Source organism: Tachypleus tridentatus, chromosome 9, assembly GCF_004210375.1.
Source record: "Tachypleus tridentatus isolate NWPU-2018 chromosome 9, ASM421037v1, whole genome shotgun sequence".
Taxonomy (NCBI): domain Eukaryota; kingdom Metazoa; phylum Arthropoda; class Merostomata; order Xiphosura; family Limulidae; genus Tachypleus; species Tachypleus tridentatus.
The window spans coordinates 126,203,723-126,221,682 of NC_134833.1; the positions used below are offsets into that span (position 1 = coordinate 126,203,723).

The following is a 17,960-nucleotide window of genomic DNA, read 5'->3' on the forward strand; positions in this document are numbered from 1 at the left end:
CATTTTTAAATTACTCACTGTAAAATTGTTGTTTCTCAGATAAGTTTTATGAACTTCAATTTCATTTGGTTACAGAGTCATCAAATAGAAAGGCAAACCCTTCTTGTCACACCCTCTCTTTCAGGATTTATTAATAGTTCTTTTTTGTATTTAATTGCATATTATCTGCAACCAATAGAAGGCCAAGGGTTTCATCTGTCAAATAACATATTGTATTACATTGTCTTCTGAATGTAAAATTGCAAATTTCTCTGTTAGTATAAGCTTTGTTCCCATGGGAAAGATACCTAACTTGGATGAAATTTGTAACAGCTGTTGTTGAATAGTTAGAAAGCCAGAAAAGTTATTATATTAAGAGGAAGTTCTCTGTTTTTGTACTTCATTATTCTATGCTCTTTTATGCATTATTTTATTAAATAAAATTTATTTTGTGCATTACTACCATTGGCATAAGAAAATAGGTCTTAGTGTCTTCGATAGTTGAGAGCTAAAAAGTACTTTGTTTCTTGTTTTTCTTATTTATTCTTTATTTATTATTTGGATTAGGTAAAATAAGTAATAATAATGTAATAAAATATTTCATGAGGCACATGCAAGCAGCTTGTAGGTAACATAATTTGATAATGTAATGTGAGCTCCACATTTCCCAAGTGATTCACATTTTATAATGGCAAGAATAATGGATAGACACAATTCAAAGGGCAATAAAACAATAACATTTCATTGTAAATAGATATATACTGTTATGAGGATAAATGATTGTAGTTTCATGTCACAATATGAAGTCATTCTATGAAAGAAAAAAAAGATAATTTAGATTTATTTAGTTTTCTTTTGGTGGTTACGAGGTAGGTCAAATTCAACAACTTTGTATAAAGTTAGGGTAGAGAAAATAATGTAATTTAAAGTCACTAAAAACAAATATTTGTGTATTTAGAAAGTTTTAGAGATTACACTAAATGAAATTTGAGAAAAGTGTTTTTAAACATTTGCACATCGACTATTCAAAATAAGTACTTGATGTATTCACACGCAAATCTTTTTTTGTTTATTTAAAATACTTCACTTAAAATTTTACTTTTTATACATGAAAGACACGTGTTTACTGAAAGTCTGCTACGTTTTGTGAAAATATACATAATATACTAAAATTTAGTAGTATCAAATTTATAAAGATTTTGAATACATATAAAGAGGTCGTTGGTTAAATCAACAACAACATAAAAAGACACAGGTAAGTACTTTATCTGTTGTTTTTCATGTGTATTTTTTATTTACTCTTGTAAAAGGAAGTAAAAAGAAAAATAGGAAACTTACGTCAGTTAAAGTTAAGTGAAGTTAATAATTGTAATAAATATTTATTAGAACTTACAATGGTGTAAGTTACAGTTAAAAGGGCAATAAAAGAATAAAATTTAACTATAAATTGATGTATACTGTTACAAGTGTAAAGCTATTTAAAAATACAAATGTTTTATACTGCACAAACTGAAGGCATTCTAAAAAGGAAAAAAAAAGGTTGATTTAGATTTATATATATATATATATATATTAAATCTTTATTAAAATATTTCCTTTAAAAATTTGATATTTTGCTTACAAAAGACATGTAATATTTACTAAAAGTCTGACAGATGTTTTGAAGATGCACAAAGTGTATTAAATGTTATAGTATGGAAACTATAACAAGTACAGAATGGTTATCAGGTTAATTAATTTGACTGACCTTTAGTTTGAGAGTTAATTCATGCAACATGAACAGAGTTGCATTGAAGATCTTGTGGCTTGTGTATACTAGCTACTGTATAGATGTAGAAGGTAGTGACATTATGAAAGTTTATCAATTTGGTTGAGTAGTAAGAATAATTTTGATGACTATGTGAAAGTGTTTGTATTTAAATACATTTTAGAGATTAAAGCTTTGACTGTGTATGTAAACAATTAACAATGAATGTCATTAACAAGGTATGTCATTTTCAAAACTTCTATAGAGCTGGTACTCAATTCTACTCATAAATACCTTGGAAAGTTCACATGTAAAGCCTTTTTAGCTGTGTGAAAGTAAAGTGCATTATTTAATTCAGTTATAAATAAAACTGACCCAACTGTGTTAAGTAATACTTGAGTATTTGAAACATTTTGTAGTTTTAAACATATATAATGTATCTGATGTGGTGTTTGATTGTAAACCTTATAGCTATTCAGTAAGTTTAAGATCTAATATATATAATGACAGTGCTAGAAATAGCTAAAATATTAGATAAATTAATGCTCTTTTACTAAGATAACAAGAGATTGATAAGTTACTTAGGCTTACTAACTTAACCATTCATAGTTCATAGGGACAGTAAGCTAGCAAGGTTACTTTTTCCACATAAGAATATTTTTAAAAAATCAAAAAGTTGTTAGGTTTAATTAAATTGTATTGTAACTTTCACATAAAATATTTAACAAAGTTTGGATTTGAGGTTATATATATACTGATAAACATTATGTCTCATAAAGCTGTTAATTTTTTAACCCTATTATCACATCGATTTCACATCAAGCATTCCCAAACTCACAATTAAAAGAAATCAAATGATTGAGGAATATATCCTATTCTTGTTTTAAAAAAAAATCTTTTGTGTTGACTACTGTGTGGTAAAGTATGATGCTGCTAAACAGTAACTTTGTTGTAAGTTTCACTATGTTTTTGCTAGTTCATATATTGTTATAAGATTATCTGAAGTTCTTAAACAAATGAAATGAAAATTTCACATACACTTGTTTCTAATTGATACAAGATTTTGGTTTTCTTTTGCATTGTTTTTAAAGTCTCTTAAGTGTATAATATTTGGTTATATAGTTTTCTTTGTTTAAACATTAAAATTAAACAAAAAATATGAACCTGATATTGGAATCATATTTTATAATAGGTTTTTAATATATGCTAGATCTCAGTTTCTCTACTATTTTATAATACATTTGTAAACACATATTTTACCTAATCTTATTGGAGTGTTCATAGGTGTATATAAGTAATATATCAAATATTGTTTACTTTTCAACAATTGTATTGTAATGTTTTTTTCGAGAATGTGCTAATTATTAAAAAATGTAAGTAATGATAATTAATTGCATTTAAAGCCACAGAAAATTACTAGGTTTGTTTACCTCAAATTCAGACATTGGTTTCCCTTTGCAAACTTGAAACAAAAATGTAAATAAATTGTTACTGCTTTTATTTATTACAACATTAATTAAAATAATGTTAGCTTCAATTTTAAATCCTGTGAAAACGTATTATAAACTTGACATTGAGACATTGCTACAAATGATAAAGAATTTCTTTGTATAATATTGTTCAGTTTCATGACTGTATAATTCTGTATTATACTTGAGTCATATTTTGTGTTTCAGCCATCATGGATGCAACATAGTACAGTTAATACACAACTGGTACAGCAAAAATACACATGTATCTGTCAAATTGCATACTTTGAATACAGAGAAGGTTCTGAATTTGCTAGACACAAGGCAAGCACACTGAGTTTAGTGCATGCAATGTAGTACATATTATCATAAGGCAAGGCACATGCAGACAGTCTTACTGAAGTTTTGCATAGCTTCTTTTGTACTTCAGACATGAAAACTACCTTGACAAAAGGAAAGATGTGTTAGTATTCTGAGTTAATGTTCATAATTGAAAAAAAATAATTTGCTGTAATAATTATTTTAGGAGCAAAATTAATTGTGTTTAAAAAGAAGGAACCATATACATTCACTCTTGAATGAGAGAGAGATCATGTCTTAGTATTTTTTTAGTTTATGTAATAAAAATACATTATGAAATATGCAAAAAGTATTTAATTAACAGACTTAAAACTTGCAAATATTTTTTCTCAAGTTCGAAACTGATGGTTTTGGTTTAGCTAACTTGAAATTTTATATTTTTATTATGTTTTTGAAATATTTTTTACAACACAAAGTATGTTGGTTTTGAAAGGAAATTATTCAGGTCTTTCAATATGTAATATAGATTGCTCTAAAAATTTATGATTAGTCAGGTATTTGTGAGGAAAAGATCAGCAGTGTTGATGGTAGGTTAATAATGCATTTTTCATATCATGTTTGAAATAACATTTAATGTATATATTTAACTGACCTCTTTTATAATCATAGATTTTCAAAGTAAAGAATTAGAATATAAATTAAAGAAAGCTTTATACTTTCAGGAAACTAGTCAGCTTTCAACTAAAATATCTAGCATGCCTATGCTCACATCCTCGACAGGGGTGAACGTGCACTCTCCTCTGGCTCTTTTAAGAACTAGTCCAGAGCCAAACAATGTAGAAGTACTTACTCCTGAAAATAGTAGTTGGATTCCAGTTACTTCTGCTGCACTAGGAAAATCATCCAGCAAACTCTCTCGTGTGGGAAGGAATATTTTTGGAGGAAACATGATTCAAACACCACTGACACCAAAGTTTGTACTTTTTTATAAATATGTGGAAATAGAATGTGAACTCATAAATATACAAAAATTTTTGCCTGTTATTTCACACTTGTCATAGTTATTAATACATATTAAATGTATTAGAACACATGAATTCCAATCACTTTTAGCCATAGAAACTGAAATTATATTCATTTAATGGTTGTCACTTACATGTTACTGATGGTGCTGTTCAGGTTAAAAATCACCAGTTGGCTGTGGGTTTCATTAAAGTCCTGTTGTAGTGGTATTATTTTCTTTTAAAAACATTTATGAATACATGTTGGTTTCCTTAGCAACTATTTTGTAACATTATTCAGTTTATGAGCATCATAATCTTAACCAGTATGATATTACAATCTTTTACAATGTTACATTCAAAATATAATTAAACAACTTTATTTTCAATATACCTCAATAAAGGTAGTATCAAAATATAGTGAATAAATTAAATTTTACTATTATGTAAGTTGTAATATCCTTCAAAATTTGAAAAACAAACATATACATAAGATACATATATATCTTCAATTTTCTATATCACATGCTGCATCTGCTCTCCACATTGCTTATTTTAGACATTTCTTTTTCCTGTATATCAGTTTTTGAGCGTCCAAGTAAGTATAAACATGTACTATAGATACTGATGAGCCAAAAGACATGCTTGTCCTTTCAGCTTTGGGAACATTATAATATAATGGCCAACTCCACTATTTGTCAGAAAAGAAATAGCCAAAGAATTGGCAATGAGTGGTGTTAAGCAGTTGCCTTCCCTTTTGTCTATCAGTGAAAAATTAGGAATGGCTAGTACAAATAGCCCTCAAGTAGTTTTGCACAAAATTCCAAACAAACCAAAATGGAACATCTTTTCTGATATATAAAACTGTCAAACTCACCAGCCTGGAATAATGGCTCTTGTATAATGTGCACTGTATTGATAAAACAGTTGTTATATGTTTAATTAAAATGTAACACAAATTTAAGAATACAAGAAAATTTGAAGTGAAATTAAAGTGTAATAATAAATAAATGATAGTGTATTTGTAATGCATTGCATATTTTTGTCTGTGTTTTGTTATCAAGTGGATAGATTCTTGTATGGTTCATCTTAGTAACTTAATCTTAAATATTTGTATATTTTTAAATTGCAATCCCTGGTAAGTATTTGCATCATAATGCATTAAAATGACAGATTTTATTCATAAGTTTTAAAATCTTAATTTCTCTTGCTGTATTCCTAAAACTTACTGAAATGCAGATTTGGTAACCCTGTTTTTTTATTAACATTGATTATGGATGGAATGAGATTATAATAAGTGATGGAATATTTATTAAAGACATGATATTAATTTCTTATTTGTTGTTTATATTGTTGGAAAAGCACACATTCAAATCAGGTAGAATTTCGTCTAGAAAGTGAAAGCCTTTCCTTAATGATTTTAATATCTTGTTGTCAACAACTGTATGACTCAAAGTTCTCATTGTAGTTAGTGCAGTATAGATCACCTGTACATCTCCACTTTCCCACTTTTTATGTGATTTATTGTACATATTTTCAGAAGTCTTACATAAGTTCTGCTTTCTCACTGTGAATCATATTTTCTTGTTGACAGCCATGCTACCAACTTTGCTTATTATGAATATTGGTGACAACGTTAATCACTGCTGATGTAAATGTTTCTACCAATATTAAAATTTCTTTGAGGTTTAATCCATGTAGTCTACATCATGCTGGGAGATCGTGTTATGGTAGTGTTGGTCCTTATTTGTCAATCTATTCAGGCAATTTAATCTGCCTATCTGCTGGTGTACTTAATGGATTTTGCATTCAGGTGAATACTGTTTTTGTGAAACATCTTTTTCTCATAATTATCAAGCCAAAAATGATCTTGTGGTCATTCATTTTTACCTTTATGTAGTGCTGAACAGGATTGTCAGTTAGCCTTAGTATTTTTTAACTGATTTTCTCCATTTCTTCTACATCAGCTTTTACATAGACATCTGCTATGTCCAGTCCTTTACATAACCAGTCAATCAATCATCGAGTGATTGTGAGTCTTGGACTTCATATTCATACTTTTCTTACACACCTACTGCCAGTTGTTTCCTTTGGAGAGCACTTGCATATGACACCTCCAGTAGAGTCATGTTTTTCAGTGACATCTCCATTCAGACTTCTTTTATCAGGGAATTTCAGTTACTCTTATTTCTTTATTATTGGATATAACTTAACTGAATTTAGTATATTGTTTGTGCCTTTGAATTGGTGCAACATCTTGTCAGTGAAATGAATTCTCACATGAAGTTTTGTTTGCCAGAATTGGTGAGTGAGTTTTAGTCATTGTATAATAATGGTTTAGTTATTTGTGTGTTTATTCTTGAGTGTTATCATCACATTTCACTCAGAAAAGCCAAGCATCTTATTTGTAGATGGCATTTCTACAGAATTCTGCAATGTATACACATGAAATGTAATAAAATGGAAAAAATAACATTACATTTTTAAAATGAAGGTGCAGTAAGAACCATGGGCTCAAATTACGAGTTTTCTACTTAATGCAACTTGAAAAACTGTCTTAGAAGCTTCTTAATAAAAGAAACTCTGGATGTGTATATTAAATAAAATTGAAACTCATCCCCCAACACATTTGCTATTTTCAGCTTTTGGAGGATTATAATGAGAGAGTTAATCAAAGTAGATAGCCTTAGTAAGAAAGTAATAGATTTGCCATAAACAAACAATTTTGTAGTTTTCTTTTTGTCCATTTTTTAAACATTTTCAAACATTCTAGGATAAAGCTATAGTTTTCAAAAGTTTTATTTTACACAGTGAATTGACATGGGTATAATTATTGTGTTACTTGGCATTAAATTCAAACTACTATATTCCTCTGAAATAATTTCCCACTCATCTATACTTGTAGTTAGATTAATATATATATATATATATATATATTAACAGTTTTGGTATTCTACCACTGGATACCCCCAGTCCAATAGGAACTATTGCCAGTGCTGGAAACAGGACCTTGGCCTACATTACTCCTTCCCCACCAACATTACTAGATCAACAGTCAATTGATTTAAGAGCTCCAACCAAAAAGGTGAGAAAGAGCTTTTAGTTTTATATCGTAATTAAACATTTCTCCTTGTTTTTAATGGAAGAGGTATAGGTGATAAAGAACAGATAATTACACACATTTTTTAAAATCTTTTTGTGTTATTTGTATACGGTTAGATTTTTTTATGACCAATTTATAAGTGTTCTGTCACATGTATGAAACAAAATAAAAATGTGTATGTTAGTTAAGCCATTGGTTTCTTTACATCTGTGGGGTAACAATGTTGTTAAATACACAAGTATTGTATAGCTTAATCGTTTTAATTTTTGTGTATGTTTTTATGTATGAGAAAAGGAGATAATAAAAACATTTTCTTTTTTAATGTTATAACCTCATTTACTATAAAAAGGTTTAGATTTATATAAGAAATGGACATTTATTATTCCTAAAGGATTATAGTAATGTAGGCATGTATTTCCTGGTCTTTGGACTATCTTCATCTCATTTTTCTTTGTTGCCAGAATGTGGTGAAGTTTCAAAATAAACTATAAGTAGGGAGTAGAATTTACATATAAATGTTTTCTGAAAAAGTGCTTAAGGTTTTGCAACGTTCTTATCAATGGTAATAAATACACAAGAATGATGTAGCTTTTTACTGAATTTTCATATTTCAACAGTACAGACAAATTTACTTTAAGATTTTTTGTGGGTAAAAGTAAATTGTTCCTTACCACCACAAATTATTTATCAGAAAAATAAAGAGAAATAACTGAAGAATTAATTCTATACACATAAATGATAATTGGAAAATCTTGCATTGTTAATTTGGACTTACGTAGAAAAGACTATTTAATTCTATAGATCGTTATTTAGCAGAGTGGATTTTACAAACATGTTGTGTCCTCGTAAGTTGTAATAATGGTGAATGCTAAAATAATTTTAATCTTTAAATGCATTTGTTAGTCTGATACTAACTTATTTAATGACCAGGTTGATATTAGTACTTAATTCTGTTTCACTTTCTTAAAGCAACCAATGACAAGAAGTCGTCAAACACTTAATCCTTCCAAGTTCCAAATCTTTGGTCAGTCTGGAAACAATAACAACAACACTACATTAGGTGTATCTCAGACGCCGTCACCACAGCCGAGGTAGGTCATCTAGACTTGCAGTACAAAGTTTGTGTTACTCTACAACTGGAAAATAAAAAAAATTAATCACCATTCTATATAATTTCTGTAAACCTTTTTTAAACAGTTATAGACTGAGATCTAGTTGGTGGTATAACCAGCAAAGTTCTTTGGCTGTGAATATAATGAATAGTTGTAAAACGTTGTATTTTAACAAGCAAGCATCACAAAGACTTGGCAGATTGAGTGGAAAAGGATCTTTAACTTTGTGAACTGTAAATCAGTGACTCTGTAGCTGAAACTTGTTAGAAAAGTCTTTATAGTGTATATGCATTACAGCAGTATATCCAGTTTTGTCTGAAGCATAGTGTAAGAGATTTTCCAGTCTGTAGTTGTTAATTATTTTTTGTCACGGTTTGTGGCCTCTAAAATCATCTAAATCTAATTATTAATTAGTTACTCATTCATAAATATGTATCTGCTGGTTTGATGCTCTGTTCTCTGCTCTGAATAGTCTTTTTCATACTTTTCTTTCCCATGCATGGTTCTTTAGATCTCTTTGAATTTTTCTCTTCTCCATCTTTTCACTTCCTTTGTGACTTGTTCTTGTTTTAAATCCATGCAGTTGCTATCTGTATGCCTTTCTTGCCCACCATTGTTACTCTCTGCCAGTTTACTCAGTTTCCCTTATCCATTCATTTCTGATTTCTCTTCCTTTGTCACCTGCTGTTGCAAACTTGTACATAAAAGTTGTTTTAGATACCTACCATCATAAGCTTCAAGACTGTTCCTGCTGGTTTGACTATGTTTAACTTTCTATGATTAGGAACTTGGTATTTACTGAAACATCTTTGCTTTTACAATACATATCCTCTGTATCATTTTCAGAGATACCTTTGAGAAAGGAGTACATGATTGTGCAGTTTTTTTTCTGCTTTTTAATTTTGTTTTTCTTTTCTTCTTTATCAAGTTTATGAGGTATTCATTGTCCATGAGGGTTTCTTCTTTTGGTATCTTACTGTTACTCAAGTTTCTCCCTGTTAGTCAATAATTTTTCAATCCATAAACATATGGTAGCATAGCACTCAAATCATGCACCAGTTACATGAAATTTGTCAATAATTTGAAATTATGTGAATTACCATAATATGTTTTTTGTTGTTGTTGGTGGAGTAGTTTTATGGCACTATGCTGTTCAAATGTTTTGCTAAATAGCATCTATATTTTAAGCAAAAGGAGAAGCTTTGGTAATGATGTCAGGCTGAAACACATTCCCCACCCCAAAGTTTCTACTAAATGTCATGAGCAACAATAGAAGTAACTCAAAGAGAATTTTTAAGATGGAAAAACTGGAAGAATCATGAATGTTAGCATTTTCAGTAATGAAACTTTGAAATAAACACTTTTACTAAGCATTTATCATGTGTTGAGAACGTGAGGACCTAAAAGTTTCATTAATTATTCGTAGTTGACTACATACTGATTCATGGGTTTACAAAAAAACTGGAAAGTATTTAATAAAAATGTGTTCTGCAAATCTTTCTTCCTATCATGACTGAAAAGATGTATTCCATTTTGTCATAGCTTTTAGTGAGAGCTTTAATAAAGCAGAGCGTAACATTTCAACAGGTATATGTATTTTTAAGCACCACAATAATAGGATTGTACAGAAGTACCACAGCAAACGGTTATTATACTGATGAAATCTTGTTTTAGTCTGCAGTCCTATTGGATTTTGGTAAAATAATGTATGGTAATCAACAGACTTGAATATAAGATAAAGACATTTGTAGTAGAAGAGTGAGTCATTTCTTACATCATAAAGTATTTTGATACTGACCAATAATAAATAATTTGAAATGTGTAATTGATACAGCACTGTAGGTTTTAGGACTTAGATTTATTATTTCCTTTGTTATAGAATCTGGGAGACACATAATATACTTGCACGAACAGAAAGCATGAAGGCGGTGATAACATATTTTAACTTTTGCCTTCTCTATTAGAGAATGTCACTCATGTCATATTTTGTTGCAAAAATAAGACTAGAGGGTGAATTTTTGAAATTTGACAAGAAATTTAATATTGATTCTTTTGTACTTTTTCCAAACAAAAATTTATTTAATGTAGTTATTTGCATTTGAATTCTATATAGTTCATCTGCAAAGTGATTTTTATTTGAAGCATAAGAATATTATATTTATCTTACCATTTTCACATTTTACTTCCATAATCTTTAGAACAGTGTTTTGAAGGTAAATGTTTACATTTTGTTTGCCATTTTCTCTACATCGTAACTATAGCTGTTATCATCAATTTGCAGTGCAATATCAAAGCTGATTTAAGGATTCAAAGTTCAGAATAATTTCAAAAATTGTTAAACCTTTCAATATATAAAAGTAAAACCTAAATGCAGTCTGTCTATCAAACAAATGCATATAAGACTAGAAAAAATTGCCAGTGCTGTCACAAGTAGACTCATTTCACTTCATTTAATATAGATATGTAAATGCACATTTCTTGTTACAGTAAAGGCCTTCAAAAACAAAATCTGTTCTTTCTGTTGATCATAAGCATGCCCTTCAACTTAAAAAAATTTTATCAAAACAGCTTCTACTTTGCAAATGTATGTGGCTCAGCTTGAACTCAGGAATTTATTCAACTGTTTGCTTTGAAGGCCACTTCTAGATATGTGTATCATGTTACTGGTAAATGAACCATATGTACATGTAGTTTATTGTCAGCGAGAAAAACATTTTTAACATAGATGTTACTTGTGGTTTAAAGTTCATTTTTTATAGTTGCTTGTTCTTCAAGTGAAAGCAAACTGGAAGCTTTTAATTATTGTGTTAGTGTTGTTGTTTTTTAAATAAAAAACTTTATTTAAAATTAAAATTAAAAAAATTAAAACTTAAACAGTATAATAATGTTAATTATAAAGTACATAATGTTAATTTCATTAAAATACAATGAAAGTAAAGTGATTTTAATTAAATTTTGAATGTAACTCAGTAACTTGTGATATGTGCAAAAAAAAAAAAAGTTTTAAAATGTTACTGGTAGCCACAGGGTTAAGTAATGCTGAAACTGTAACCCTGTTGCAAATTTATTCACTCAAGGTCTCACAGTGGTATGACAAGCACATTTCTCCTTAACTTTACTAGAGAATGTTTGCATCGTGTAATAGGTACGTGACAGTTAAGGATTGAAATTCATTGTAATTCTCAGAAAAAAGTTCTATACCACAAAAATTCAGTTAGCACTATTTCAACTACCATTCTCACTGCCGATCACTCTCATTTTTAAGTTCTAGTTTGACTTATTTCCCAAACAATGGCAAAATGTGTGCAAACTGGCAGAATCTTCATGTCAAAAGTAAAAGCTGAATGACCACATGGTTTCATGTTGATAAACTGATTTTTTTTATCATCGCTAAAATACACAATTAATGAAAATTAGGAAAGTTATTCCATTTGTTGATGTAATAAACACTTTTTTTTTCTTATATTTAAGTGTGGTTGAACTGAAATTTGCATAAGTGCAAGGTTTTTTAGAGAAAAAAAAATAGAGAAAAATCAACCTGGATGAAGCTAGAAAGTTATTCTTTGAAATTAGACTGAATAACTTGTATTAATAAATTTACTGAAATGTATATTTTATTGTTGATGTTTATCATGTATGTTAAAGAGAAATGAAACTTTGTAAACATAGCAAACAGAATGAAATTCAACTTTGCATAGCATGATGGGTTTCATTTTGTTCTGTTAATTTTAAAATGTAGGTTTAAAAAAAAGTTATTTGTTTAATGTGCTTCTTGATAGATGCAGTTTTTTTTTCAAAATATTTTTTTTCTTTAGTCTTCAACCTGGTGGTCTCAATAGTGTAAGACGAAGTTCACGACTTTTCAGCAGTTCTAATTCTGTCAAAGAGAATAACAAAACATCAAACAAAAGTAGTAGATTTGTCTCAGCCAAAGCTCCATCTAAAAAAACAAAAGCAAAGTCCACAAAAGGATCTCTTTCTCAGTCTAAAGAATGTGAGTTAAATGAATTAAATAAGCCAGAAAACCAGTCAGAAAACAAAACATCAGCCAATCTGTATTCAATAGCTCAAACAGCCATAGGAATGCAGAGAGCCTCAGCAGGTAAGCATTTCAAAATTTAATTAACATGAAAGTTAAAAATAAATAATGTATATTGTTTCTTTCCACAGACTATTTGAAAAATTTGTCTATGAATACATGTATATATAAATGTTTAATGTTTTGGGCAATAGAGTTCCACAAAAAGATAGACATTTTAAAACAAAACTCAAATATATTGATAGGCTGACTGAATTTATTCCATAATAAGTGTAGTTTAATGCATTATGATATATCAAGGTGACAAAACATTTCAAATAAAAATAAAATTGGTTGTATAAGTAATTATAGTGCATTAATGTTCATAGTTTGTTTTTGTATATCGTAAAGCTGTATAAATATACAGTAATATGTGTCATTATTATAAACAATCACGTAGATCAGACAGCTCTCATGATTAAATTATTTTTTTAAGTAACTAACTTAATTTTAGTACTGTTAACTATTTATACCACACTGTTCAGTTTCTGTTGCCATTCTCAACACATTTATCTCTCAGGTTTGACCACCTATCTTCTGTTTATCCACCATTATGTCTTGCTTCTCCATCTCTTCACCCATCCAGCTACTTTCTAAACAACCCCTTGATATTGAACCTTAATAAGTTTTACACTTATAGGAACCAAATTATTACTTTTTTGTGTCTCATTCCTGGTTTCAAGTCCATTATGCATTATTTTAAAGTGTATCATTTTTTACTTCATTTTACATATATTCTGTTACTTTCTCAAACATAATTTTTGTGCTCTTACAGCAGCTTCTTTCTTCTGTTATCCTTTAGGGTTGTTGAAACACCCTATGGCTTACTTTCTTGATCCTTAGTCAAAAGTTCTCTTGGTAAATGTTTTCGTTAGTGGTTTCTCATAGTATGTATGCTCTTTTATGTTGAAATTGAGTTAACTTTTGTCTTTTGATTTCTGATTTACTAGTTGTGTAAGGAATTGAGTCCTTCTACATCTTCATTGTAGAGAGTTGAATTTTCTATAGTGTAGTTCCTGATTGATCACTTTAATTGTAACTATTTGATTCAATTCTAAATGGATAGTTTCCATTAAAGATGTAAATTTGTCTTACTTAAGCTTAATTCACATATCCTCATCTATGAATTGATTACAGACCAATGAATCCATCACTTCTTATGAAGCATCTGGTTAATATAACTTGGCAAGGCTTTCCATAAGTTCACAGCTTTCATATGGAAGATTTTCTTATATTGTTATGGCTAGTAATTTTAAATGGGCAGTGTATTGAAGAACATGTTTTTCTTTATTCAGTCCACTCTTTCTGGAACTTCCCCTTGAGGTAGATTCATGTACATGGTCAGGGGACCTCCCAGGGAAGGTTCTTTGTTTTCAGTTTACCTTATGTGGAATCTGAACATACACCCACATGTTTACCCCTCATGGTGACATACATAAGTGAGGGGAAGTTCCTGGTGGTTGAGGGGTCCAATACCAGCATACCACTTTGGCCTTCAATTCTGTAGATGAGTGTCCAGGGTCAGTTGGCTGGTCCTGTTGGGCTGAGATCACCTGAGTACTTGTGTTGGACTTTCTCAATGGGTGTTGTGTACATGGGTGTGGGTCATGAAACCCTGGTGTTTCTGCAGTGTCCTTATTTGTCATTATAGTACATTACCTCTTAGGACTCCATGGTGAGTAGGGACAGTGGGCACTCAATCTTTCTCCTTTCATTATGCATCCCTCAAATCCAATAAAAAAAAATTGTAAAACATCTAATTGCCAAATGACCACATGTTGAAGACTGAACAGAAGTATCCACCTTATTCTGCACCTTTACTATATTTTCTCATATTGCACTCATTATCAGAGAAACCATTAGGACAAATGGCTCCCTTTTTTCTTCAGAAGCGATTAGAAGAACTTGCTATATTTTGAGGACATTTTAGTGGAAACATCTATCCAAAACACAACAAACTCCTCTTGAATTTGAAGGTCAGTAGGGATATACTGTCCACACTACTTTGAATTTCTCACTACGGATTGTTGTTGGGAGGGATTTGAAGAACATCTCTGAATCTGATATTTTCATTGGTTTCTCCAACCAAGACGTTTCTGCAGTGAGATGTATCTCCATTCATAAAGATGGAATTATGCTACCTATCAGTATTCTCATTTTGACATTTACATCACCACATTCACATGCTGCTCTCATGGTAGGCTATCTGAACTGTAAAGTATGGCTATATATTCTCAGATGTTTCCAGTGCCAGCAGTTCAGTCATTCAAAGGCATCTTGTCATGGTTCTGTGACTGCTCCTTGTGGCAAAGACCATTATGCCTATTAGTGCAAACTGGACTTTTACTCTGTTAATTGTAGTGATTCTTACCAATCTTACTGTTGATCTTGCCCTAAGTGAATGGAGGAGAAAGAGGTACAGTAATTAGAAAGAATTAACAACATTTCTTATCTAGAGACTTGAAAGTTGTCCCTAACTCCATCACATGCATATGTTGCTGCACAATTGGCCAATTGGCTCTCATTCACCCCTATTTTAGAACTTGATCTTGTTGTTGTTAGTATACCACCTATTAAGGACTGCATTGTTCAAAGTAGCTGTTTGTTCTATACCTAGAACTTCAACATGGTTTCTTGCAGTATCCTAGCTCATAGTGAAATGGGCCTGAGGTATCCCATTATTTTGGATCATATTGTTTTCCAGTGGGTCCATGCCAAGGCTCAGCAGATCAGACCTTAGAGCCAAAAAGAATATAGGATTAAGTGAATAATTAGCATCTCTTCTACCACCAGTTTCAAAGTGATATGGAACAAGATTCAGAGGGCCAGTAGGAGGTATTGTTTCCACCTTGTTGGCCAGGAAACTGCTGACACTCTCAGTGAAAACTTTTCTTGTGCATCCCAGCACTTCTGTTTCTTCCTCTACCTTGGCCGTTAAGTCTCAGGCAGAATGATCACCTCTTTTCTTTTACACCAATATTCTCTACAATGATAATTGCTCCTTTTCACTGGTGGAAATCAAACTTATCTTTGTCAATCTGGCAGTACATCAGTTAGGTGTGATGATATTCACTATGAGATGCTGGATCATCTCTCTTCTGCTTTTTTTACTATTCTTGTGAGAGTTATAACCAAATCTGGCAGGAGAATACTTTTTCTTATGCTTGGCACTAGGCTGTTGTCCTCCCTTTCTGTAAACTAGGGAAGGATCCCAAGGTTCCTTCTCATTATTGTCTGATTGCTTTGACTAGTTGTCTGTGTGAGGTCTTAGAGAGGATGATTAATGCTCATCTTGTTTGGTTCTTTTAGTCAAAAACCTCCTTTTGCCTACCCATTGTGGGCTCCATTGACAGCTGTCCACCATAGACAACCCGATTTGATCTGAAGCCTTCCTCAAGGTAGAATATTTGGTTCTGTGTTCTCTGACCTTGAGAAAACTTACAACGTTTTGTTGGAGGTATGGCATTTTGTGGGCCCTCCACTCATGGATTGTGTGACCATTTGTCAATTTTTATTCAGAACTTTTTACTGGACAGGAAATTCCAGGTCCATGTAGGTTCAACTTTCCCATTTTTTTCTACAGGAACTTGGAGTTCTTCAACACTTTTCATTGTGAAGATTAATGCCATCACTGCACAACTTTCTCCTACTGTTGCAAACAGGCTCTGTATTAACAACTTCTACATCTCTTGTTGGTTTTGGAAAAAAAGGTTTATTGAGCGACAACTTCAAACTGCCTTCAGTTGTTTGTTGAAGTGGATCTTGCATGTGGTTTATCTTTTTATTTTCCTAAACTGTTTGCTTGCATTTTTGGTACCAGTGAGGCCTACACCTTGATCCCAAACTCATCTCAGCAGTGTTATTCTTCCTCTGGTTCCTGAGGCAAAGTTCTTAGGGTCTATCTCTGACCATAAGCTTGCTTAAAAATTCTTCACATAAAGCAGTCGTGCATCAAGTGTTCAAGAGCACTGAACATCCTTCATGTCTTCCTTTCTGTTTCCTGGGGAGTAGATCAGTGTTCTGTGCTCAAGATATATTATGCCTTAATTTTATCCAAGCTGGACTATGGGTTTTTAATCTATGTTTCTGCCAGGAACCTTGGTCTTTCTCTACAACATACTACTAAGCTTTGATCCTAATGTTCTTACCACAGCATCCCTTCTGGGATCTTATCCTTCTTTCTCAGTAGGTCATGCTCTTTCAGAATAAATGGGCTGCAGTTTCTTCTTTTGGCCTGCATATCCAGGTGCAACTGGTTGAATTTGGTCTGGCATTGGATAACATTGTTGTCCTCAGTGATCAGCCTATTCCACCATGGGTTATTACCATTCCTTGATGTGACTTTTTCTTAGGTCACCTTAAGAAAGTGGATATTCCTAATTGGTACTATCATTTCCTCATTGCTGAATCTCTTTCGAATCATTCTTCTACTCCTTTCAACATGAATGAATCAAAATCAGGTGACTCTGTAGACTCTTCCATGGTTTGTTGTGGCTGGATGGCTGCTCATAGGATCTCCTGTACAGTTTCTGTGTTCACTGCTGAGTTGTATGCCATTTCTCTCTTCCTATGAGTTATGTAGAAACTATGTATCACACTTATTGTACTATTTACACTGACTCTTTTAGCTCTCTACTGGCCCTAGTATTGCTTAATTTAATGTTAGTTATTACTCTATTCTCATTAATATTCAACATTTGATGTCCCATTTTTCTTCATCTTTCATTAATATCCAGTTTGTTTTTTGATACCTGGCCATTTCAGTATTTGTGTGAACAAGCTTGCTGATGCTGCAGCTAAGTCCATCTGCTCTGGTGTTGTCACTGCTATGCCAGTCCCATATATCAGCTACAGTCCTTTCTTGAAGGCTTAGCTTCTTGCCAGTTGGCATTTGACACCCAAGTCACAATAGCCCACATTTTACTGTATTTCTGACATGTATTTTCCATGGATTTACCCCTTACATTGAACAGTTTCATTGATGATGGTGACACTGTCCAATTTAATTGTGTTTTAAATTTTTACAGGCCATTGGCCTTTTTTATTCTGTTTGTTTTTTCTTGCTCTTGGAACTTTATTTGGTTTTTAACTTAATTTACTTTTATCTTGTATGATATTTTACTTGTGTATTTTTATAATTTATTTGGCAAAGATAGTCTCTTTGTTTTACA

The 17,960-nt window shown here is 31.2% G+C and overlaps 1 protein-coding gene across 1 annotated transcript in view; it reads left to right on the forward strand.

Annotated features, from left to right (window-relative positions):
- Positions 1 to 17,960, forward strand: part of Cdc27 (cell division cycle protein 27) — a 113,814-nt gene that overhangs the window by 58,264 nt on the left and 37,590 nt on the right. Inside the window, exons 7-10 of the mRNA XM_076457093.1 lie at positions 4,218 to 4,468; positions 7,440 to 7,581; positions 8,569 to 8,690; positions 12,527 to 12,813. Coding sequence (XP_076313208.1) covers positions 4,218 to 4,468; positions 7,440 to 7,581; positions 8,569 to 8,690; positions 12,527 to 12,813 — 802 coding nt within the window. The remainder of the gene's footprint in view (positions 1 to 4,217; positions 4,469 to 7,439; positions 7,582 to 8,568; positions 8,691 to 12,526; positions 12,814 to 17,960) is intronic.